General features: G+C 48.7%; 2 protein-coding genes across 2 annotated transcripts; both read left to right on the top strand.

Annotated features, from left to right (window-relative positions):
• The first annotated feature begins 157 nt into the window (after positions 1–157).
• Positions 158–5,284, top strand: OSGEP (O-sialoglycoprotein endopeptidase). Its single transcript, XM_036118027.2, has 11 exons — positions 158–440; positions 2,092–2,211; positions 2,407–2,582; positions 3,077–3,172; positions 3,308–3,357; positions 3,504–3,582; positions 4,153–4,218; positions 4,332–4,422; positions 4,662–4,737; positions 4,836–4,934; positions 5,082–5,284. Exons 1-11 carry the CDS (start codon positions 326–328, stop codon positions 5,119–5,121), a joined length of 1,008 nt encoding a protein of 335 aa, XP_035973920.1. The 5' UTR covers positions 158–325; the 3' UTR covers positions 5,122–5,284.
• Positions 5,285–10,780: 5,496 nt separating this feature from the next.
• KLHL33 (kelch like family member 33) lies at positions 10,781–25,057 on the top strand. Its single transcript, XM_036118016.2, has 5 exons — positions 10,781–11,137; positions 17,010–17,762; positions 21,155–22,079; positions 22,195–22,362; positions 22,468–25,057. The coding sequence occupies exons 1-5, from the start codon at positions 11,128–11,130 to the stop codon at positions 23,018–23,020; spliced, it is 2,409 nt and encodes an 802-aa protein (XP_035973909.1). The 5' UTR covers positions 10,781–11,127; the 3' UTR covers positions 23,021–25,057.
• The last annotated feature ends 169 nt before the right edge of the window (positions 25,058–25,226 follow it).

Here is a 25,226-nt window from a genome sequence, read left to right as displayed (position 1 = left end):
AGGGAAAAAAGTCAGTGGAGATGTCTGGGCTGAACCACGGGAGAGAAGTAAGGGAATGGATAGGAATATAAGGAGCAGATGCCGGCTCAGCGTCCCTGGCAGTTAGGAGGACAGGTTCTTGAAGGGGCCTTGACGGGGGCGGGGCTGGCGCGGGCGCGCGACCCGCGGGAGTGCTTTGGGGTTAGTCCGGGGCGCGCTGGTGCCCGGCACCTGGGGCCTGTAGTCTTCCTGTGTGTTCCGGCATCTGCGGCCCAGCGCGGCCTGGTGAGGGCTCCCGGGCTCCAGTGGTAGCTAGCCCTGCCGTTGTTTTCTCCCAGGCTCGGCCATGCCGACGGTGCTGGGGTTTGAAGGCAGCGCTAACAAGATTGGCGTGGGAGTGGTCCGGGATGGCACGGTGCTGGCGAACCCGCGGCGGACTTACGTCACGCCTCCGGGCACAGGTGCGTGTGTGGGGGACTGAGAGTTCACCGCGCGCTTCTCCGCACGGCGGCACCTTCCATCTGCCTAAACGCTAGCAAAGTAGGGCGTGGAGCGCATTGTCCCCTCGTAGAATTTTTGATCCGAGTCTCTGAGATTTATGTGACAGTATTAACATCACAAGGCAGATGGTTAGAAGAGTCGCAGGCACTTGGACCTGTATCTTCTGGGTTTGTTTTGCTTTTATTGAGCGCCTTTTATATGCTAATCGGCTGCTGGATACAAAAGTAGATGTTACGAACTGCTATAGAGTCGGACATATAAGCAAAACTTTACAGTATGAACAGTATAATGTAGATGCAATCAGAATTATCTAGAATGAGAAGAAGTGTAAAGACTTCCACCTTGGGTGTTAGGAACAGCAATATTTGTGTTCAGTATTTGGTTTTGGACTTACGTTCCTTACTCTTTAAATGGAAATAATAATACCTGCATTATTGGGTCTTGAGAAATAAATGAAATTACCAAACATATTACAGCTTTTAACAAATATTATTTTTAAGTTATTATGTTGTATTTTGTCTACCCTCCCCTAAAATTCCTGTATATAAAGGAGAAGACAACTGACTAGCTTATACCTGAAAAACCTCCCTGAACAGGTGATGTTGTGACGGGTTACTCATTAGAAAAAATATGTATCTTATGTTTAGCACTCACTTTTCTAGGCATTTTGGCACCAGGAATACAAAGATAAATAAAATAGCCAGTGCTTTATGATGCTCATGGTAACTGGGAAGCTACAAATAATTCTCTAATTCTTATATATCTAATTCAGTGTTTAAAGTATAATCGTGTGATCATGCATGGGGTTTGTAGGGTCACAGAGATCACCAAAGGGTATTAGGTAGGTATCACTCGAATTGAGTTCTGAAGGCTGAGTTGGATTTGGGTATGAAGAAGAGCATTTCTGAGAGCTGATAAGCCTAGCTAAACAGGCTAGAAAGAGTGTATCTGAAAACCTGGAAGACAAGATGCTTGAGGAGAGTGAGAGGGACTCTTCTACACTGTGTAAATGTTAAAAGCAAAATAGCCAGTTGTTTTACCAGTAAAATGGGTTTATTCAGGAATAGTAGAGAATTGCGATTTGGATCAGGGAATCTATGGCAAAACCATAGACGAGTCTGGAGAACAAGCAAAAGGGATAGTTGGGAGGGGCTCTAATTTAAAAAAGTCCATTGATGGGGTGCCAGGCTGGCTCAGTCAGAAGAACATGTGACTCTTGATCTCGGAGTTGTGAGTTTAAGCCCTATGTTGGGTGTGGAGATGACTTAAATAAGACTTAAAAAAAAAAAAATCTTAAAAAGTCCATTAAAGTAAACTGAGAATTCCAAGTGTAGTGGCTTTTCATTGGCTGGAAAATCTCTTCCTCTTGCTGGGGTGGTAAGTTATAGGCTTCTTCCTGTTGGGAATGCAAGGTATGTTCTCTTCCCATTGGGGTCTGCAATTGAGAAGGAGTGGTAGGGTGTGAAAGCTTCCCCTTCTGGCCTCCTGACTCCATTTTAAATGAGATTTCTTTTACTCTGTTTCACAACTACTTAAACAGCTGCTTTTGACTTCTACCTACCTTTGCTATAGAAAAACCCTGTGATCTCTGACCTGTGTCCCATCTCCTAGGATTCCTTCCAGGTGATACTGCTAGGCATCACCGAGCTGTTATCCTGGACCTGCTACAGGAGGCACTGACAGAGGCTGGATTAACCTCCCAGGATATTGATTGCATTGCCTACACCAAAGGTATAACTGGGAGAGTGGTTGACAACGGAAGAATATACCTGGAGCTTGGCTAGCTTAGAATAGCCCGCTGTTCTCCTCTCCTACCACCAGTACCCCTACCTCACCTCTCACATCCCTTACTTTCCCCAGCTCTGGTTTTCCCATTGTCCATAGGATTGTCCATAGGATTCTAACTCCCATTTCTGTCCCCCCTAGGCCCTGGCATGGGTGCCCCACTGGTTTCTGTGGCTGTTGTGGCCCGCACTGTGGCCCAGCTGTGGAATAAGCCATTGCTGGGCGTGAACCACTGTATAGGCCACATTGAGATGGGCCGTCTTATCACTGGAGCCACCAGCCCAACTGTGCTGTATGTCAGTGGAGGAAATACACAGGTATTTGGAGTACTCCATCATTCCCTCTTGATTTCTAAGGCACTGTACCAGCAACTTTCACGTGGTACGATAGTGGTGGTAACTGCAAGAACAAAGCTGGGCTCATCTGAACCTAAAATGTTATACGCTAGAAAACTCACAAGAAAGTTTGCAGTATTGCAGATTTGGGCAGGATGATCACAATGTTGAATGGCATTCATTCATTTTTTCATTTATTTATTTATAAGATTATGCATTTATTTGAGAAAGAGAGAGCATGAGCAGGGGAGAGAGGCAGAGGGAGACGAATCTGCTCTGGGAATCCTCAGGGTACATATAGGCTTCTGAGATAAGAGCTATGAGAAAGTACCTATTCAGGGTTTGGGTGAGTTCTTTTGTTCCATTTCTTATTGGAAGCTGCAGCGGCCATATTGATCCTCTGCTATGTTCTTCCCCAAAGCCAAATACTCCTCTTTACAGACTTGAGGTTTCACGGACATCCTCATCACCCTTAGGTGATTGCATATTCAGAACATCGTTACCGCATCTTTGGGGAAACCATCGATATTGCTGTGGGTAATTGTCTGGATCGTTTTGCTCGAGTGCTGAAGGTAAGCCATGGGGGCTAGAGAAAACATAAGGTGTGGATAAATTCTGGGGAGCCATGGAAATGGAAGTAGAAAGTAGTAAATTAGCTTCTTTTGCTTCCTGGATATCTGACTCCATCCTCTTTTTCCTTCTGCTAGATTTCCAATGACCCAAGTCCAGGCTACAATATTGAACAGATGGCAAAGAGGTAAGGGGACATAAGGTGGAAGGAGGCTGACTGGTGGGGCTTCTGGGATTTCCCTGTATATACAGTAAGGAGGTTTGGGAGGGCTTTGGAGGGTGAGCAGCCAGCTGACTAGAGGCTTGGTGCCTTATACACTCACTCCCACATAGAGGCAAGAAGCTAGTTGAGCTGCCATATACAGTAAAGGGGATGGACGTCTCATTCTCGGGGATCCTGTCTTTCATTGAGGTGAGTGTGGGACCGGTGAGGAGCGAGCACTGTCATGCTTTTCAATGAGGCATATCTGTTTTGTTCACCACTGTATTTCCTGCCTATAGTTTAGTTCTGGTCTATGTTAGATGCTGAATAAATTCATTTAGCAGATATTTATTAAACATTTTCTGTGTGCCAGCCACTGTTTTAGGCAGTAGCAATACAAGATAGAGCAAAATAAAAATCCCTGTGTACTTGGAGCTTACATTCTAATGAGGGAGGGGGGTGACAAATAAAGAAAGAAGCCAGGGGAAATAATAAAATAAAAAGGGTCAGTTAATGATAAGCGTTATGGAGAAAGTTAAGCTGAGTAAGGGGTTGGGGGATTGTGGGTGCCAGGGCAGGCATTTGTAATTATTGAATCCCGAACGAATGTTGCCCGTTCTATAGCTCAGTGCCAGTGAAGAGCAAAGTGTGATGTAGACACACTGGTAAGTTGAACTGTGGTGAGACACGGTGATCCTCCAGGTGCACTAATTTTTGCTCTCATGTCATCCCCAAACCACAACTCCTTGTTTTATTTATTTTTTTCATCTTTAATTATAGGATGTAGCCCAGCGGATGCTGGCCACAGACGAATGTACTCCTGAGGATTTATGTTTCTCTCTGCAGGTAATGGGATAAAAAGCTGGGAGAGAAAGTTGGGACTGGAGGAGCTTTTATATAGTAGAGCAGAACTAAGCTGGGCTCTCCTCTGGTGTTCTCATTTTATCTGTCGCCCACAGGAAACCGTGTTTGCAATGCTGGTAGAGATCACAGAGCGAGCCATGGCACATTGTGGCTCCCAGGAGGCCCTCATCGTGGGAGGTGTGGGGTGTATGTATCATTGAACTGTGCCCCTCTTTTCCTGTTCTTGGACATTAGCATCTCCCTCCTGCTAGTCTAAATCTCTTAAGGGTTTGGGGAAATTAGAAGTTTCTGCTTCCCAACCCTTGCCCCCTAAACCCCTACTTCATTTTTGTAAGTAAACACACATGAGGTGTGTTTGAGGTGTACAGCTGAATCATGCGGAAAGGGCTAAAACCAAGGCAACCCAACCCCCTACCTCTTCATAGGTAATTTGAGGCTACAGGAAATGATGGAGACAATGTGCCAGGAACGTGGAGCCCGGCTTTTTGCCACAGATGAGAGGTAAAGGTCCTTTCCCTTTCTTGATTTCTTCTTTTTTTCTCCAATGACTATGATTCTTCACCTGTGAATCCCAAATTTCTTATCTTTTTTCTTCCCAGATTCTGCATTGACAATGGAGCCATGATAGCTCAGGCTGGCTGGGAGATGTTTCGGGCAGGGCACAGGACCCCCCTCAGTGATTCTGGGATCACACAGAGGTGTGTACCCTTCTGGAGGGGGTAGATAGGATTATGTGGGAGGTAGGCAAAAATCAGCAGGGAAGAGGGTCCAGAATCATGAGGGCAGAGAGGAATGGAAGAAACTTAGGGGTAGCTGTCCACCAAGTTTTCCGTGTTTTTTCACAGGTATCGGACAGATGAAGTAGAAGTGACCTGGAGGGACTAACGAGGTTAACAGGATCAGAGTAGATAGTGCCCTAAGTGGAGCCTCCAGGAACTTGGGCCTTAATCTCTGTCCTGACCTGGGTGTCCTGGCAAGGCTATGGACTCCTGTCTCCCATCCTTTGAAACTCAAGTTGACTCAGCAATAAAATATTTTTGGTTTGGTATGTTGGTAATTGGTTTGTGTTACTCAAGAATGATACAGAGTTGGCCCTGGATAAATTCCTGTTGATGGGGTGAGTGGATGAGGAGGCAGGGGTCAGAGCAGGGCCTTGGCTGACCAGGGCTGCTGCTCTGAGCTAAGACGGAAGGGGCATCTTAGATGCTTGCCTAATAGTGTTAGCATTACTAATACTGTTTTAGTGTCCTGCTTTGTGCCAACTGCGTTGTGTTTGTCATCTCATTTATTTTCTCTGAAGTAGGTTCTCAGGACTTGCCTCAAAATAGCCTGGAGCCAGGTCTTATTCTGTACTGATCTGTAACTGAAGAGTAAAACTGTTCCTTCTCCATGCACTTACTCGTGCATACTCCTCTGTACACTTCCAGGGGCAGGCTCGTGAGGGTGCCCCGATCCTTCCTGGTCACAGCTGCCGGAACTAATGTCGTCATGGCCTTTCTCTTGTTTGTCAGTCACCAGCAGAAGTCCCAAACTACCAAGTCACCTCCCAGCTTTGCACTCTAATAACCATTACTCTCCACCCCTTTTTTGTTCCTTCTCAAATTCTTTTGTGCTCTCTGGAACTAATAGCTGGTTATTAGTAAAATTACCTGTGTCCTCACCCTCTCTTCTGAATGTTCTCTTTATATTCCTGCTCAGAGCCCCGGTGTCTCCTGAGGACTCTGCTTCTCCTATCACCTCTAGTGGTGCTGTTTTCTCTCCCCCACATCCTCTGTACCCCTGGCCCTGGAGATGGTACGGGTGTCCTCATTTTTCCTCACACTGTGTTCGGTCGATTCCTTTTCATCCCTACCACACCTTAGCTTTGAAACATACCATTCTTAAGATTATACCATGCCGCAACTGCTCCTGTCAGATCTCGATTTTAGGGGCGCCTAGATGGCTCAGTTGGTTAAGCATCTGCCTTCGGCTCAGGTCATGATCCCAGGGTCTTGGGGATTAAGTCCCATGTTGGGCTCCCTACTCAGTGGGGAGTCTGCTTCTCCCTCTCCGTCCCTCCCCCTTGCTTGTGTTCTCCCTCTCTCTCAAATAAATAAAATCTTAAAAAAGACCCAAATCTCAATTTTAGTACCTGTATGGATCATCCTTCTAACACTCTGGTCTCAGCTCTGTGCTCCTCCGGTGATCTTGTCCTCCACCCCCACTGCAGCTACTCATTCCCTTGGTCCTAGTCTAGACCTACAGCTCCTCCATATCTCGATCTCAGACATCCCTCCTTTGTCTTTCCAGTTCATTCCCTTTAGTGCACTGAATCTAACAGTTCTCTTTATCAGGCCCTGCCGGCTGTTGATCTTCCTTTCCACTGACCTCATCCCCTACGTGTCTTCATTTCCCTCCAGCTAAACTCCAGTCATGAGCACTTCACTACAAATGCCTCACCTCCTTTGCCTTTCTTGCTTTTGTCATGCTTCAACTCTTCACATACTTGATTCCTAGAGCCACGCAGCTGAAAGGGCTAGTGAAAAACAGGCTGACTCGTCTTACGTTAAATCCATCATCCTAAAACTTAGGCCACCTTGCAATATTCCCTAGTCCTTTCACTTGCTCTCTTTCCAATAACCGTTTTATACCTTCTGGCCCCTCAAATCTATGTCTCCCCTGATTCTCACTCTTACTTTGGCTCCTATTTTAGTGAGAAAGATAGAAGCAGAGAACATTCACGAGCTCCCACCACTACATCTAACCACCTTCCAGTATTTATTCCCATGTACTCTGCTTTCCCTTCTGTTCCTGTATTAACATTAACACCTGTTACTATATACTCAGTTGGGATTGATTTTGCTCCCCAGAGGACATTTGATTGTCACAACTGGGAGACAGGGCTACTGGGTAGAGGCCAGTGATGCTGCAAAATACCCTGCAATGTACAGAACAGCTCCCCACACAAAGAATTCCCTAGGCTAAAATGTCATTGGTGTCAAGGTTGAGAAACTGCGCCATAAACAAACTGTCCGTGCTTCTGTCCAACTACTTCTAAGGTCCATCCCATCCTCTAGCCTTTCAGGACATCTCTCAACAGTTCTCTCTCCTCTTCTGCAGAGTCCATATTTCCCTTTCTTTCCTAGATCTTCTTCTCAGCACACAGTTATGCTTTCATTTTCCTCATCTTAAAACACATGATTACCTCTTGAGCCCATTTTCCCCTTTCAGTTGCTTCCCATTTTTCTGCTCCATTTTGTAGCAAAACATCTTAAAAGAGTTGTTCCCAATTCCTCTCAACCAACTCCCTATGAAGTCCACCCCACCAAGGCTGTTCTTTTTTTTTTTTAAGATTGTATTTATTTATTTGAGAGGGAGAGAGAGCACACATGTGTACATGAGCAGGGGGAGGGGCAGAGGGAGAGGGAGAAGCAAACTCCCTGCTGAGCAGGGGCTCCATCCCAGGACCCGGAGATCATGACCTGAGCCACCCACCAAGGCTGTTCTTATCACGGTCACCAATGACTTCACATAGCTAACTCTAATGGCAGATTCAGCTTCATCCCATGTAGGCGATCAGCAGCATTTGACACTCCCTCTTTGAAATACTTTCTTTACTTGGCTTTAGGACACATTCTCTGGTTTGCCTCCTAGCTTACTGACTGCTCTTTGTCTCCTTTGCTGGTTTCTCCTCATTTCCACAAGCTAGTAACTCTAGGGTTCAGCCCTTGGACCGCTTGTCTATTTACACACACCTTCAGTGATTTCATCCAGTCTTATACGTTAAAATCATTTCTTTCTTTTTCAAGATTTTATTTATTTGACAGAGAGATAGCGAGAGAGGGAACACAAGCAGGGGGAGTGGGAGAGGGAGAAGCAGGCTTCCTGTGGAGCAAGGAGCCTGATGCGGGCCTCGATCCCAGGACCTTGGGATCATGACCTGAGCCGAAGGCAGATGCTTAACAACTGAGCCACCCAGACGTCCCACATTAAAATCATTTCAATGTGGATGACTCCCGATATTTTAGCCCCAACCTGGACTTCTGTTCTGAATATCTAGCTGCCGATTGGCATCTCAACTTGGATGGCTGATAGGCATCTCAAATTCGGCATACACAAAACTGAGCTTTTTTTTCTCCCCATCTTCATGCTGCAGACTTCCCTATTTCAGTGAATGACAACCCCATCCTTCTAGTTGTTCATGTCAAAGCACGCTGGCACCTCTTTTTCATCTCATCCAATTCATCAGATCACACCGACTTTACCTTCAGAATATATCCAGAATCCTGTTTCTTACTTCCACTTCTGCCACCCTGGACCAAGCTAGAATTCTCTGTCTCTGAGATTATTGCAGTAGCTGGTGTATCTGCTTCTACCACTGTCCATCCACTTAAGGTCCGTTTTCAACGCAGCAGCCAGAGTGAATAGTGTTACCACAGAAGCCAGATTATGTCACACTGCTGCTCAAAACCCTCTGTGTCTTCCTATATTGGAGTAAAAACTAGAGTCCTTCAAAGGCCCGTGAGACCCTCCATGATCTGCCCTGCCTCTCTCCACTTACTGTTTTGACCTCATTTCCTGCTACTCACCTTGTTCACTCTGCTCCAGCGACAGTGGTCTTTTTGTTTTTCCTTAAACACTGAAGATGTGCCAGCCCCTCAAGGTCTTCGTACTTGTTGCTCCGTCTGTTTCGAAAGCTCTTCCTCAGCTAGAGCTTGTTCCAGCAGTCTCATAATCTTTGTCTTTGCTCAAAGTTTTTCCTGTTTCTAGTGAGGCCTTCCTGACAACCCTACTTAAAATTACACTTCTCCAGCACTTTCTAGCCCCCTTCCCTGTTTTATTTCACTTCTTAGCACTTATCATTTTCTAATCTAATAGTTTTATTTGTGTTTGTTGTTTGACTCCTCCCATTAGAATACAAACTCCATGAGACAAGAGATTTTTGTTTTATTCATTGCCATGTAATCTCCCAGTACTTAGAATAGGGTGGATATTCAGTTACCATTTGCTGAATGAATGGATAAATTGATGTGGAGGTAAACCAGAGATAAAGACTATCAAGTAAGAGTTGGGCCAAAAGATAAAAAGAATTAGGATTATATGCACTTGGGAAAAGAGTAAGTTTCTGGTTACTTACTCTTTTTGGTTAAGTAGAAAGTGCTGATAAACACTTTTTTCAAAAAAACAAAACAAAACAAAAAACCACTTTTTTCATTGACAAAGGATAGACCTATAAATGGGTTGAAAATACACTAAGACATGGACGTTTACAATCACATTTTGGAGTGGAAGATAGAGTGTTTGGGATACAGGTAAAAAGATAAATTCTTCTTGAATATATTTGAGAACAAGAATGAGCTCTGCCTCTAGGGTTGGGGAGTTAATTTTATAAATGGGAATCAAGCATGTTATTATGTATTAGCCTCGGGTATTTATTTGTAAGTTTTTTTTAATATTATGGGATGGAATGGATCTTGGAGGGAGGACCTTCTTTAGCACTGTAGACCCAGCTGGTACTGCTTAGTAGGAGACTTCTTTCTTTAGGGAGCTTTGGGCTCTTGGCTGAGGCTTCTCAAGATAGCCTCACAGTTTTGTAAAATCAAGAGACTAAAAGCATGGCTCCTTGAGTCCTAAATGGTGGACTTCTCCTAGCTCAGTCTCTCCCGAGTCTCGTATTGGCAGTACAGGGTCAGTGTGTTCTGCTGATTTCCACGAGTGAAGGCACCGGGGGATTGTCAGGCCCCTGGACAGCATCCAACTGAGTCATATATAGGGCCCCAGGGCAGGCTGATTAAAGGATCTGAGGTAGGCTCCTGTTACAGAAGGCAGTGTGAGGAAGGGAGCCTCTTCTTCAGTTTACCTAGCCATTGGACTAGCTGTACCCCTGGGATCTTTGCTCTGTAGTTTGGAATTTCCTCAAATTCAGGACTATGAGGGCAGCATCCTGGGAATATTGCTGTAGGACTTCATGAAGATACATGCCACTCAGACTACACGATTAGGAAGAATGAGCAGAGGAGAGGTGAGCACCATGGTCAGTTCCTACTCTGGGACAATTTCCCCACTTGCTGGCACTGTTCCTGAATACCTACTTTTGATTTGCCTGTAAGTCCTGCTCAGGGATGTAGCCTGAAGGAACAGGAATGTTGAAAGAAGTACATTTAGGGTTTCCCCTTTGGTGGTTCTTCTGCTTCTCTGGTATAAGGCCACCGTATCTTCAAAAGCCTTTCGGCTGCAGAAAAAAGAAACCCCAGATTCAGCAAGGAACAGAGATCAGCTCTTCCCCACCTATTGGGGGATTTTAGAGAGGATTTTAGGGAGAAACCAAGAATATTAGGCTTCTCCATCTCACAGCACAATGAGGGAGTCTGGGAACCCTGATTCCTGTGGCATATGCTCTGCCATGGAGCATCCTTCCCCAGGGAGGCCTACTCTGTCTACCCTGCCCCTCCTGGATTTGGGGGAGCTAGTTTCCTTTTATGGCTAGAGCAGGGATTGAAAACTCAAAAGCCTGTAAGAACCAGACATATAATATCAAAGACTAAAGTGGACCAGGTGGGAACTTGTGGCAAACGGAAGAATACGTGCCCTGTCCCATGGAACAGCAACTTACTTCACTCCAGCTGAGTGTGTCCTGTGGGATGGAGGCCCCAAACTACCAGGTGCATGTTAAATATTGGCAGTTAATTTTAAAAATTGTAAATTCTGTACAATCTGAACTAAACTTGTGCAGGTAAGATCCAGTCCAGAGGCCACCAGTGTTCAACCTCTGGTCTAGAGACTCCCTCACCAGAAGTTCTTGACATGGTCCTGCACATTGATCAAGCTTACTGAATCGGATAGCGCCATGTGATAGATGCCCACCTGGACCGAAGAGCTCCAGTTCACATCTGCTGAGGAAGGGGGTGCAGAATGACTAGAGGTGGGGCCTCATTTCTCAGGCAGGAGAGGAAATGAATTACTGTTGGTAGTTCCGGGTTTCTTATGGGTGTTGGCCTTGTGCTGTATCTCATGTCCTCATTCCCTTACCTGCCTGCCCACTTACCAGGTTTCTTACAGAATGTGTAGAGCAGCAACAGAAGGATAAGCAACATAGCAACGAGGGCTGCCCACCAAGTGAGAAGGAACACGGTGAGCGGGCAGAGCAGAGAGCCCATGAGGGAGAGCCAGGGCCTGTACCAGTGGACGGAAGGACACCAGACGGCAGGGGAGAGTGAATGCAGCCTATCTCTTGTCCAAGCCTCAGTACCATCCACTCCTGCACCCCAAGGGTGCTCCTCCAACTCTCCCACGTCCTCCCAATCCAGAGCCTGACCCCATGCTAACACATGCCCACACTAACCAGGGAACCACGTAAGGGAGGCGTGGGAACAACCAAAGTTGACAAGGGCATAGGAGCAGGGGAAAAAGTTGGAGATGACGGGGGTGGTGTTCAGATCAGTTTTGGGAGAGATGAAAGGTCAGAAGGTCGGTCTCCAAATGAGTCATGGGTTTGAGGTCTAGAGAGACAAGGACAGCAGATTCTGGCTTCCTTCCCCCATACTCTAAAGCCCTAAAAGTCAGAGGTAGGGCAGTGAGGGGCACTGTAGCCTGGGAAAGGTGATTCATGAAGGCCTGTGTAGGGGTGGAGGAGGAGTGCTCACTGATAAGGATGAAGGAGCAATAAGGAATGTGAGCGGAGGGCCTCACATAGGTTCATGCTTCCTGTCTTAGCTTTTCCCAAAAAAGCCCATGACTGGGTACAGTTTGTTCTGGCACAGCAACTCTAAGAGGGCATGGCAATCACTGGGGAACGGTCCCAGGAAGAGGGAGAATGATTGCCCCCTCCTCCTCTCGAGAGGCAGGAGGGAGTGAGGAGCACAGAGGAAAGAGCTGAGGGAGCTTAGGGTTATTAACGGGAAGAACGGATGACAGTAGAGTGCAGTGGGACGCCTGGTAATATGGGATGGGAAAACAGGGGAGGCAGGTGGAAGAGAGATCCCCTCCCCAAACTTTGCTTGATGTACAGGCAGACTTTGAATTTTGCTATGTGAGCTTGGACTGTCTCTTACACCGGCCACCCAGTCATCTCCACCTCCCTACATCATCATCTAACTCCTGGTTGCTGAGACGGAGCACTCTTGTACTCCTCCTCCTCCAAAAATTATACTCTTAGGATGGCCCTAGACTCTACCTACATTTTCTCCTTTTCCCCCCAAGCCTCTTGGTAAGATACCAACTAACCTGGAAGACTTTGGGGGTTGAAACAAAGCAGGAAAGGGCAGAGGACAGAATGGCACTGAAGATTCTGGGCAGACATCAGGGGGCTAGAGGCAGACACCATGCTCAGTGCATTCCACTCATATTTTTACCTAGCTTTCCCACAAGTTGCTAGACATACTAAATTTTATCTTGTCTTTGTAGGTTTTACCCCACCCATATGAATCCCCTTAGGTCATTATTGGTTTTTGAGCATCTACTCTGTGCCAGGCAATGGGCTAGGTAGGGTTTACCCCTCATCTTCCCCTCTGGTTCACTCACCTGGTGGTGATCAGAGAGGGCATATAGGCAGGACCCTTGTTCTGGACAACTGTGGAAATCCTAGCTGTACTGATACTCTGGCCCCAGGCAGCTCCCATTCCGCACACCCACGTCAGTCCTATTTCCTGGATCTTCTCCAATCATACAGGAGCCTGGGAATGAGATTGGGAACACACGTTCCTTCGTGGGGAGAGAACCACATCGCAGAGCAGTAGGACTATCTAGGTACCATCAGTGCCAAAGGGCGGAATGGAAGTTTGTATGTAAGATGGGAGTGGGGGGAATACAATTTTTTCCCCCTTTTTTTTTTTTAAAGATTTTATTTATTTATTTGAGAGAGAGAGAATGAGAGACAGAGAGCACGAGAGGGAAGAGGGTCAGAGGGAGAAGCAGACCCCCCGCTGAGCAGGGAGCCCGATGTGGGACTCGATCCCAGGACTCCAGGATCATGACCTGAGCCGAAGGCAATTGCTTAACCAACTGAGCCACCCAGGCGCCCCTTTTTTTCCTTTTTTAAAAAAGATTTTTATGTATTTATTTGAGAGAGAGGGAGAAAGCCTACGAGGAGGGGGGAGGGGCAGAGGGAGAAGCAGGCTGTCCGCTGAGCAGGGAGCCCCACACAGGGCTTGATCCCAGAAGCCTGGGACCATGACCCAACCTGAAGGCAGATGCTCAACCCACTGAGCCACCCAGATGCCCCAGGAATACCAAATACCAAATTTGATAATCAAAGAACACCACACAATTTTTTAGTGAAATGAGGGATGGGGAGAAATGGTGAAGGGAGGTGAGGGCCTACCTGCATGTAAACTACTTCTAATGTGATTGATGAAGTGTCTTGCTCATTTCATCACCTATATCCTCAGCCCTCAGAGAGGCAGAAAGCAGGGTTCCAGGTCATTCTGCACAGAAGGCTGGAGTGGAGGGCCTTACCACTTGTGGCAGAGATCCCCAGGTAGGAAAGCGTCCACATGATGGCAAGGATAGCTGTAGCAGGGTCCTGGAAACAAAAGTGGAATCATTAGTGGTGAGAGAAGGGGGCAGATGACGAGTATGCTCCATACCTTGGTGTGGTTCTCACTCTGAGGTCTCCAGAGATATTGGTCCCTGTGAGTACCCCAGTGGCTAAGGAGAAGAAGATGGAAAACATACCAAAGAAACTGCCCTCTGGACCTCATCACTGTGGGACCATAGTTTCCAAGAAAATTTGTATTTATGTAAAAGAACAGAGAGAAAAACTGGGTTTTTGAGGGGGCAATTCCTGGCTTCCCTTCATTCGGCCAAGATCATAACCCCTGTACCCAGTTTACTGTCAGTGACTTAGGTTATGCTGGGACAAATAAGGCAAGATTGTAAACTAGCCAGCCCAGGGACTTGTAGGACTCTGAGTGTTCAGATGGTTAACTTGCAAATGACATACAGAATCAGAAGTCACGGGGTCTTTTCTGGGGAGGCTTGGGCTAATGAGGTACCCTGCTCCGAGGGGAGGTGACATTCTGAGGCATGCATCCCTTTAATACATTTCTCAGCCAGCTTCCCATTGTCTCACCTGGGTACTCAAAGAAGCAAGTGGCTTGTCAGCTGGGGTTTGTGAGGAGGAATGTTCTAGCAGATAGTTGATAAAAGAGAGGATCGGTGGGGTGCCTAGGTGGCTCAGTCGGTTAAGCATCTGCCTTGCGTTCAGGTCATGATCCCAGAGTCCTGGGACCCAGCAGGAGAGTCTGCTTCTCCCCCGTTCCTCCCCCTGCCCCTGCTTGTGCTTGCGCACTCTCTCAATCTCAAATAAATAAATAAAATCTTAAAAAAAAAGAGAGAGAGGGGGGATCAGGAAGATCATTTGGAGGAATACCATGGGTGACAAAAAAAAAAAAAAAAAACAAGTGAGTGGAAGGGGAGAAAGAACTCCTCCTCACTCTCCTCTCCCATCCTCTAAGTTCCCTTCCCATCAGCCTCTTCCCAGAAAGGAGTCTGGCTAAATGGGTGTCCTTTTCCTTCTTGCCTCAAATTGTAAAGTTTCCCTTCCCTTGCCAGAGGGGTAGATCTCAAGATTGTAAATATCTGGGAGCAGGAAACGGCATTTCTCATCTGGTAGTCTTGTCTAGTGCTCATCCCAGCAGATCCCTAGAATGAGTCCTTATTTTTCCCTTAAAGAGTTGACATATGGAGTCTGTTCCAGCAAATCTGTCCATTTTCAGGTTGGGTCCCTGAGAACCTGCTCTGCCAGCTACACACACACACACACACACACACACACACACACACACAAAATTCCACATCTCCCCACATATGGCCCTTTCCAGATCTGTCCAGCTCTCACGGCTATCTCCTCAGTTACTCTCACCCCCCACCTTGACTCCCTGGCCACTGCCTTGGACCTCCACTCCACACTGGCCATTGCCAAGCACAAAAGGACAGTCATGGTCACCATGCCCACCAACCCTAACTTATTTTCCAGATCTATGTTAGGTAGGTGCACCCATGCTCCTGGAAGGGCAGAACGCAGAGGTAGTGGATTACAGAGACTTTAGTGACTGATTTGATGCCTCCACCTGATTCTTAAAATGACTTGTCCAGGCTGGAGTCACAAAAAGTGCAGGCTGGTGGTCAGCGGACTTGGGAAAGGCATATCAAAGGAGGGGATAAACATTACCAGGAGCAGGTTTGAAAAGATCTCTGTGAAGCCTGCCTTGTGCCTAGCCAGGACTTCTTAGCCAAAGCGAAGATGATCCAGATGGAACTGCCAAGTGCTGGACCCAGGCTTCTTGAAACGGGAAATAGTGCCGCTGAGAGGAGAGGAAAAAGGAACCCGTCTGGTGTCACCCCTCCCCCACGTGAACGCCACCCTCTCACCCAAGTGTAAGGAACAATCGTGCTTAGATCCCCGGTTAAGTCAGCCTGTTGGGTCAATCTATCCAGCCTGGACCAATCTTTTTTTTTTTTAAGATTTTATTTATTTATTTGACAGAGAGAGAGACAGCGAGAGAGGGAACACAAGCAGGGGGAGTGGGAGAGGGAGAAGCAGGCTTCCCGCTGAGCAGGGAGCCCGATGTGGGGCTCGATCCCAGGACCCTGGGATCATGACCTGAGCCAAAGGCAGCCGCTTTAACCGACTGAGCCACCCAGGTGCCCCTGGACCAATCTTTTTATTGGCCAGGGAATCCACCCCAGCAGCCCCCAGCCTGTCCTACCTTCTAGGGAGAGGGGAGAAAAGAGGCATTGCTGTCCCAGTCCCTAAATTCCTTCCTCATGAAGATACCTAGAACTGCAGCGAAAACCCCAGATTTAGGGAGTCTCAGAATAAGAAAGTGGTGTTATCCTGGATAGAGGGAGCAGCTGTTGGTGTCCTGCCTCAGTGAAAATGTTTATGGCCCCCCAGGACTTTCGTCCCCCCAGCAATGGAGATCACCCCACCTTCCACAGTCCTCATCCCAGAGACCTAGGTGAGGGTTAGACTCACCCCGACTCTCTGAACACACAGGGTTGGGCTTCTCTTTCTCACCACTGACCCCACCCCAGGAGGGAGGAAATACTGAGTTGCGGGGTGGATCACCTGCATGGTCCTGATCCCTGCCCCTTCACCTTCACCAAAGCCTAGAACTGACCCCAAACACACCCTTCCCTCTTCTGGCCCCATGCTCCCTCTGGTCTGCGCAGACCAGACTGCCTTCCCCTTCCCCCTCCAGACCCATCCGGTGAACGCAGCCTTTCTTGCCAGGCTCACTCCCCCAGTCACATCCTCCTTGGCTTCTGAATTTGCCTCGCTCAGCACAAGGATGTGACCTACAGGTGGAAGGGAGGAGGTCATCTCGGGACAAGGCCCGGGGATTGGGTGTCAGAGTTTGGGCACCCGGAGCCCAGTCCCCAAGCCCGCCAGCACCGGCTATAATTAGTCAGGTGGGGCCACTGACCTGGTTAAGGCGCAAGTTCCCTCTGCCACACAGTCCAAAGCTGAGAAGGTTCAAGTGAGAGGCAGGAGGAACGCTGGTGTCTCCGGAGGGTGACTATTGGGATGGGATGGGGGCAAGCCGGGTGGGATACGCTCGGGGTACTGAGTCCGTACACAGGCGCCTTGTGTGCTTCGCCGCGCTTCGTGAGTCCCAGAGTTGGGCAGTATAGCCTAGCTGCTCGAGCCTGGGGATGGGGGTGGGGAGTGGGGTTTGAAGTAGGGAGAGGGGCTGTCATGTCGCTGGGCTGGAGGCGGGGGTTCCTCCGGCCTCTCTGGGTCCAGCCCTGAACCCCTCCTCTCTTCCCTCTGTTCACCTGCGGCAAAGCAGCCAACTGGACAATGAGCGTCTCGGACTCCGCACATCGTCCCTCCGACCCGGGGAGCGTCTCTCTTCCCGCCCAGAAGGACCGCCTTGACCTCCCTTTACCCGACCGGAGAACGCCCTCCTGGCCTCCTTCCCCGGATGAGGATCCCAGTTTGCCACCCTTTCCTCTGGAAGAGCCTGTCCCCAGGCCTAAGGCCCCAGGGAACCTTCCGTCACCAGCCTTGTCCCTAGAGGAGGAAGAGAATGAAGACGAAGACGCGGCGGAGCCGGAGGGACTGCGCAGCGAGGAACATCCGAGCCAGTTTTTCGCTGAAGCACAGCGGCTTCGGGAGCAGAGGTTGTTGCTGGACGAAGAGGTGTCAGTTGGGGGGCGAGTATACGGGGTGCATCGGGTAATCTTGGCTGCAATTAGCAGCCTTTTCCGAGACAGGCTGCTGGGCGGCAGAGGTCCACGACCACCCCTCAGCCTCGATGTGGCCGCCGGGGCCTGGGAGGCCGTGCTGACCTTTGCGTATGAGGGGTTGCTGGGCCCTGCCCCGTGGGGAGATGTGCTGGTCGTGGCCGAGGCTCTGGGAGCACCCCGGGTGAAGGCCGCGGCCCAGGGGAGACGCAAGGGGACTGGAAGCGCCAGGGAAGATGAAAAGCAGCCCAGCCAGGCAGAGGAGCTGAGGGAAAACCTGCGTAGCATCGAGCTCCTATACAAAGAAGGCGTTGGGTGTGACCTGGAGCTGGAGGCAGGCGGCTGCCGGCTGCGGGGTGAGGACCTGTGGGGCATTACCTTACTGCAGGTGCAAATATGTGTGTGCAAGCTGCAGGTGGTTTGATCCCTACCACAGCAGTTTTGATCCCTGCCACAGTCAGAATTTCCATGGGGGTGGCCTTTGGTGCCTTTCCTGACCCACAGAGAGTGAGGCATGCGCAGCTGAGTTGTTTACCTGGGAGCACTGACAGATTTAAGATGACCCTGTGGCTTTCCCTGGGGCCAGTAACAAGGAATTTCCAGCCAGCTGGCTGGTATTAGGAATATAGTCTAAGCCAGGAGAACAAGCAGAAAGTGATTGACTCAAACAGGGATTAACCAAAGGCCCTTCTTGGCATCTTCTATTTAGGATACAGGAAAGCCAGAGGAATATGGTGGAAAAATTCACTGTGTCCTCTCACCTAAGGATGCTTGACACCATGGTAGATACGAGTCCTACAGCTAACGAACAAGGTCTGGTTTTGTTTTGCCACAATCTTAAGACCACCAGGACATGGCACTTTGAAGTTAACTGTGCTCATCACCAGGAAAACTAACGAGGGTTGAATAAGTTAAGTGTTATTCAGATTCTACTAACTTAGAGAGGTACTGGGGTCCAGGAATTTTTACACACCTCATCTCTTTTCATTCTCACTGTAAACTAGTGAGGTGGGTACCATTATTCCTAGGTGCAGGGGAAGAGCGGTAAACTCAGAGATGTTAACTGGTGAGAACCAGGATGTAAGCTGTTATTCACTAGCCCAGTCTGCTTTCACTAGGCCATGCATTCCCTCCTAAGCAACCAAACCAAAGACACAAAGGATCTGACAAATGGGAGTTGGAATGCAGGCACATACAAATTTAAAATTAAAAGGTATTGATTCAGAGATTGTCTACTTCAGCTTGTATACTTTACTGATAAAGAGACCAGACTTTAAGACATGTCCAAAGTCACATAGCTACTGGTCATTAGAATGACTGGAACCCAAAGTGCTTCTGGGACTCCCAGAGGAAAAAGCATCCTGTCTTAGCTTGGACTGCTTTAACAAAACATAAGACTGGGTGGTTTCACAACAGAAATTTATTTCTTACAGTTCTGGAGCCTGGAAGTCCAAGATCAGGGTGCCCCTATGGTCAGGTTCTGGTTAAGGCTCTCTTCCTGGTTTGCAGAGGGCCACCTTCTCACTGTATCCCCACTCGGTGGAGGGAGACTTATCTCGCTCATGCCTCTTCTTATAAGGGCAGTAATCCCATTCACGAGGGTTCCACTCCCATACCTAATGACCTGCCAAAGACCCCACCTACAAATATCACCACACTGGGGACTATGGCTTCAACATATGATTTGGGGGGAGGGGAGACATAAACATTCAATCCATAACAGGTCTCTAAAGTGCTTGTTATCATTTCTGATAGTAGCAGATGGAGGGGGGATTTACAATTTCATAGTTATAAAATTCTTTCTAGGGTTTGGAATTTAAACATACTTATATCCCTGCTTTCATTTCCCTAAGAAACATTCCAACTTAATGGTGGAAACCTGCCCGGTAAAATTCTAGGGAATACTGATGAGTAGGAGGGAGAATACAAGTGGCTGTGACCCATTCCCGGTGGCCCTGAGTTGTAGGTTGGTTGATTATATGGGAACTGAAATGGCTTACCTGCTTTGATGAATGCAGATTTTCTCAGGCAATATGTATTTGAAAGCTGTCACTGATAATCACTTCTTCGGAAGCACCGAGGCGCTACCGACTGCTTAAAAAGACAATCACCTGTCCTTTGAGAGAGGCCAATGTGCCACAGTTGGTCAGAGCAGCTGGAGGTTCGTAAGCTTCCCCAGGAGTTCGGCCCTGTTAGCTGCCTGAGAGGACTTCCAGCAGCATTTCCCCCTTTTTGGTTATGAAGCACTTCAAACACACAGCAAATTAAGAAAATATTAATACGAACACTCAAACACCCATCTCCCAGAGTTAACAGTTAACATTTTTATGATATTTGTTTCGTCTCTTTATTTTAGTTATCACTGAAGTTTAAATCTGTGGCATTTTGCTGACAAATACTTGGGTCTGTGTCTCTTTAAAAGAGGTCATTACCATAATACCTTCCTCATGTCTAACAAAAGGAACAATAATTCCTTAGTATTACCTAGTCCACGTTGAAATTTTCCCACTTGGCCAAAAAATGTCTTTTAGCGCTGGTTCATTCAACCCAGGACCCACTCAAGGACTATGCTGTGCTCAGATATATGTCTCTTATGCTTCCTTTACTCTTGTATGGTCCTCTCTCTCCCTTTTTATGACTTGACTTAACTGAAGAAACAAGATTAGTTATCTTAGAATGCTCCATTTTCTAGATGTGTATGTGTTTTCTGTCATTGTTTTAACTTGTTCCCTTAGCCTCTCAATTTCCTATAAATTTGAATTGAGAGCTAAAGGTTCAGTTAGATTTAGGTTAAATATTTTGGTCAGAATACTCCAGTCTGGATGCCAAATATCTCAAATTGAGTTGCATTGGGAAGCATATTAGTCTAGGGAGTTAGTAGCATTTGTTAACCGGATAGTTTCGGTGTCACGAGGCCATGCAGACAGGAAGGGCACTGATACGAAAGCATGCCCCTTGCAGCCTGACGTCAGTGCCAGTGGGTGGTGAAGATTAGCTCAGACAGCCATGGAATAGAAAATAGATCACTTCCTTTCTCTAGGACTCAGTTTCCTTCTCTTAAAAGGAGTGATTGAACAGGATGATTTTGAAGGCTTCCGGTTTAAAATTCACGACTCCATGAATTGTACTGAGATCGGGGGCGGGGGGGGTGGTGCAGAGAAAAGCTGCACACGGGAAATCTTAAGCAGGAAATGGCACTTAGAGGAGGTTAGGTCACAGCCATTCCTGAGTGTGGTACCATTTTCTAAGTAAAACTGGACTAACGGAATGACTGAAGCCAGTGGCTCTTACAACGGTAAAGGAAAGAACTTTATTTTGTGCACGACAGAGACCTATGTAAGTTGCACCTTGGTCTTTGCAGTTTATTTTGTGCCCCCTTTTAACAAATGCTGTCTAGAGCATCTACTCAACTTGATTGATCAAGGCTCTTTTTCCAGTTGACCTGGATCAAAAAAACCGAAGCAGTGTTTATCGCGGTGTCTTCAGGCCACTAACATGAGATTCATGCAGGGTGCTTGAAAATGTTAAGATACAAATTTCTGGGGTCTCCATCCAGACCTACTGAGTCAGAATCTCTGGGGGTGGGTCCCTGAATCCTGCATTTTAACAAGCACCCCGTGGTATTCTGTTGCACACCACAGTTCGGCCTGGGGCCTTGGGTGGTGGGCCCAAGTTGGGGGTGTGAAGCTGGGATCGTGCCTGGCAATTTGCAACACTCTGGATTCCTGTCTGCTTTTCCTTCTTGCAGTGCACCGAGCAGCCCTGGCCTGTGGCAGCGAGTTCTTTGGCGCCATGCTCCTGAGTGGGATGAGGGAATCCCAGGGCACAGAGGTGTCTCTGCACACCATCTCTGCCCAGGACCTGAGACTGCTCGTCTCTTTTGCCTACATGGGTGCTGTGCGGGCAGGGTGGCCAGGACTACTGAGAGCTGCCCAGACTGCTGTGCAGTACCAGAGCTCTTCTTGCCTTGCTCTGTGCCAGAGAGCCTTGGCACGGGGCCTCAGCCCTGCACGTTGCCTGGCCCTGTTCCCCATAGCTGAGGCCCCTGGGTTAGAAAGGCTCTGGAGCAAAGCCCGTCACTACCTCCTCACCCACCTGCCTGCCGTGGCTTTGTGCCCCACTTTCCCTTCTTTACCGTCTGCCTGCCTGGCTGAGCTCCTGGAGAGTGATGAACTACACGTGCAAGAGGAGTTTGAGGCCTTCACGGCTGCGTGGCGTTGGTTAGCTGCCAACCCCGAGACCGAGGAGTCAGAGGCCAAGGCCCTGCTTCGATGTGTTCGCTTTGGCCGCATGTCCACCAGGGAGCTGCGGAGGGTACGGGCCGCTGGGCTGCCTCCCCCCCTGCCCCCAGACTTGCTGCATCAGCTCCTGGTAGAAGCTGCCGTTCCGGGTCAAGAGAGGCGGAGGGAGCCTGACCAGGCACTGGTAGTGATTGGCGGGGATGGGCTCCGATCAGACATGGCCAGAAGACAGCCCTCCCGAGGAGTGTGGTGGGCCCGGGCCTTCTGCTGCGGCACGGGACTGGTTCGAACCGTGGAGTGGGGACGGCTCCCTGCCCTGCCTGCCCCAGGGCGCTTCCGGCATGGGGCTGCGAGCCTGGCAGGGAGCCAACTCTACGTGTGTGGGGGACAGGATTTCTACAGCCACTCCAACACCCTGGCTTCGACTCTCAGGTATGGGCCTCACAGAAGAGCAGGCCCCAAGGTGGGCAGCTGAGGGAAATCGTTGGCCCGGCCACCCACAGAGTCCTGGGGTCACTCTTCTCTTCTTTTGTTCCGCTGTGTCCAGGTGGGACCCCGGTCAAGAGGACTGGGAGGAGATGGCGCCTTTGTGCCAGGCTCGGAGCTTTTTTCCCCTGCTGGCCCTGGATGGACTACTTTATGCCCTGGGTGGCCGAAATGGTGATGTTGCTCTCAACTCTGTGGAGGCCTATAACCCCGAGCTCAATGTCTGGAGGTGAGCAGGGAAGGGGCTGTTTCTAGACATCAGGGAAAGACTAGGGGACTTGGAAGAGAAGTCGAAGAGGACTTTTGCCTGATCACGTGCCCTGTTCTCCCTTAGGCCCGCACCTGCCCTTCCAGCACCACGCTTTGCCCACGCAGCTGCTGTTTTGGAGGGCCGATTGTACGTGAGCGGAGGCTGCAGCGGCGCTGGCCAATACCTGGCCTCGTTGCTGCTCTATGACCCCAAGCTTGAGAAGCCAGGGACACTTCTGAGCCCTATGGGGGTACCTCGGGCTGGCCATGTCATGGCTGCTCTGGGTGGCCGGTTGTATGTAGCAGGTGGGCTAGGTGAGACGGGAGACCTACTGAGCTTTGAGGCCTATGAACCGAGGACTGATAGCTGGACTCATCTGGCACCTTTGCCCTCCCCCCATGTGGGGGCTGCAGGTGCTGCGCTGCAGGGGGAGCTACTGGTGCTGGGGGGCTACAGCCACCGTACTTATGCCCTCTCGCACCTCATCCATGCTTACTGTCCTGGCCTGGACCGATGGCTCTGCCTGGGAACTCTGCCCAGGCCTCGGGCTGAGATGCCTGCCTGCATCCTGACGCTGCCCTCTGTGCAGCACATAGCTTTGGTTCCCACACGGCACCAAACCAAACCTGCTGGCTGAGTGGGGAGCAGCAGTGGATGGGGGCAGGGGGCGGAGGAAGGGATCAGAAACATCATGAGAGAAGGACAGAGATGATGGGGGGAGAAAGAGAAGGTTTTATTCACGATAGCATTTTATTCCAGCACAGTGTTCTATAACTCACAAACTGCTTTTGTATATATGATCTTCATTGAGCAAAAGGTAGCTCCAGAATTCCTGGAAAAGGCTGCTGGAGAGGGGGAAGCAGCTGAATGCCTGGATAAGGCGAGGAGGCCCAGGAGCCACTCTACAAGGTTTAGGGACCCTGACCCCGTTGTTGGTGGGGCAGGCACATCTGGCTGGGAAGATAATTAAGAAGGTCCAATAGTCAATGTGTAGGGGCCATGAGAGGACAGTCAGAAATCTGATGATTCTGACTCATGGATCAAGATGAAAACTGTGGAAAGGCCACCCCTGAAAGAGTTTGAGAAGTGTGGGGGAAAGGACTGTAATTGTCATGCTCTTCCCTTTTTCAGGACTTGCTCCTTTCTACTCTCCAACCCCTGGGACACCTAAGCCCTCTTGGCAATATTCTTTCTCAGGTAATTGCAGGCTCAGTCCGGCGTTTCCTCAGCCCACACACTGCACGCTGCCCCTAAGAGCCTCTTGGCAGAAGTCCTTGTCCCGACCTGGCGCTGCACAGGGGCTTGAGTCGCCCCGGTGAAGAGGTGGGAGTGCTGTGTGTGGGGAGGAGGAGGAAGGCCAGGTGAAGGAGTGAGGCGTCTGTAGTGGGAAAGGGATGGGATGAGGTTTGAGGGGGTGGGGTGGAAGAAGCCAGAAGCCTGACTGGCTTCTTTCCTTCCTTGGGGGTGGGTTCAGGGGTCAGGATTGACAACAGGACAGTTGCTGTGTGAGGTCCTACCTCAGTTGTGAGAGGAGTTGTGAGAGGAGGCGGCAGAGAGAAAAAGTGAGAGGCAGAGAGGACTCAGGAAAGTGTTTTCCCCCTTTTCTTTCCCTTTCCTCTAGAGTTTTTAAGATCCATTTCCCTTTTTTTGGCCAGGAAAAGTTAAGTCAGATGCTTCCTTTCTCCCTTTCTCCACCCTGCTCTTCCTTCCTTTTTTCCCCTTTTTTCTTTTCACTTCTCCCTTCTCCTACAGAGTGATCTATCACCTACTATGTTCCAGGCACTAAATGAGGCCCTAAGGACACAGAGATCAGAGAGCTCCTGACCAGCAGGTAGACTTGTCAGTGGACTTAGGAGTATGGCCACTTATCTCATCCTTCGTATCCCTCGCTCTTAGAGGTATGATAGCCCAGACAATGGAGGAGTGAACTCTGCCCAGGGAAGGCTTCTGCTAAGGAAGTCATCATCAAATGGGTGTAGTTTGAGTTGGACTTTGAAAACCCCTTGGAAACTCACCAGTCAGAGAAGGAGGAAGGCATTCCAGTCAGAGAAAAGAAGCAAGTGGGACATGTAGTGCCCTGTGTCTCTCTAGCAAAGGAGAAGTCCGTATTCCAGAGGGTTCTTCGGAGGCTTCTGCTGCTGTTGCCAGCCCACCCTCTTCTCTGGAGCTTTTCTGAAGACAGTAGCTTTCACTTAATTGTATATTCCCTCCATTCACAACTCCCCTAAGTCTTTCCTGTCTGGTATTTCCATTTCTGACCCCTGAGCTGCTCAGGGCAAAGAAGGGCCAATTCTTTGTGTAGGTCAGTTTTCTATTACCATTGTTTATTAAGATTCTCGTGCTCCTAAGGGTGAGATAAAGGAGCCTCTCTTGTACCTTTCTTCATCCTGGCCTGGAGGCGCTTGACATACTTTTGTTTATATTTTTGAGATTTCATTATTAAGTTCTTTTTTCCCCCTATATCTCTGTTTTGGAGCGTAGATGAATATGAGGAGGGATAAGTAGGATATATATGAGAAAAGGGAAGAAAGATTGAAGAAACCAGAGAAGAAGGAAATTGAAGGTCCCGAGGAACTATGAGGATTGAGTCTTTAGGATGAACTTCTGTGAACATGTTCTTTGCAGTTTGTAGGCAAAGACAGGCTTAAATAAATGTTTCATCATTATCAAATGATTCTTGTATGAGTTTCTTTCTTATAAAAAGCATGTAAAAGTCCCCTGTAATTTGGCTCCTATCTCCACCACACTATTGAAACTACCCTCCCTCATTGTCACCATGACCTACTTCTCACCAAATAATCTAAGGCTATCCTCATTCTTCTTCATCTTTCTGCAGGATTGGC

Source organism: Halichoerus grypus, chromosome 8, assembly GCF_964656455.1.
Source record: "Halichoerus grypus chromosome 8, mHalGry1.hap1.1, whole genome shotgun sequence".
NCBI lineage: Eukaryota > Metazoa > Chordata > Mammalia > Carnivora > Phocidae > Halichoerus > Halichoerus grypus.
This window is presented reverse-complemented; position numbering and strand designations above follow the sequence as displayed.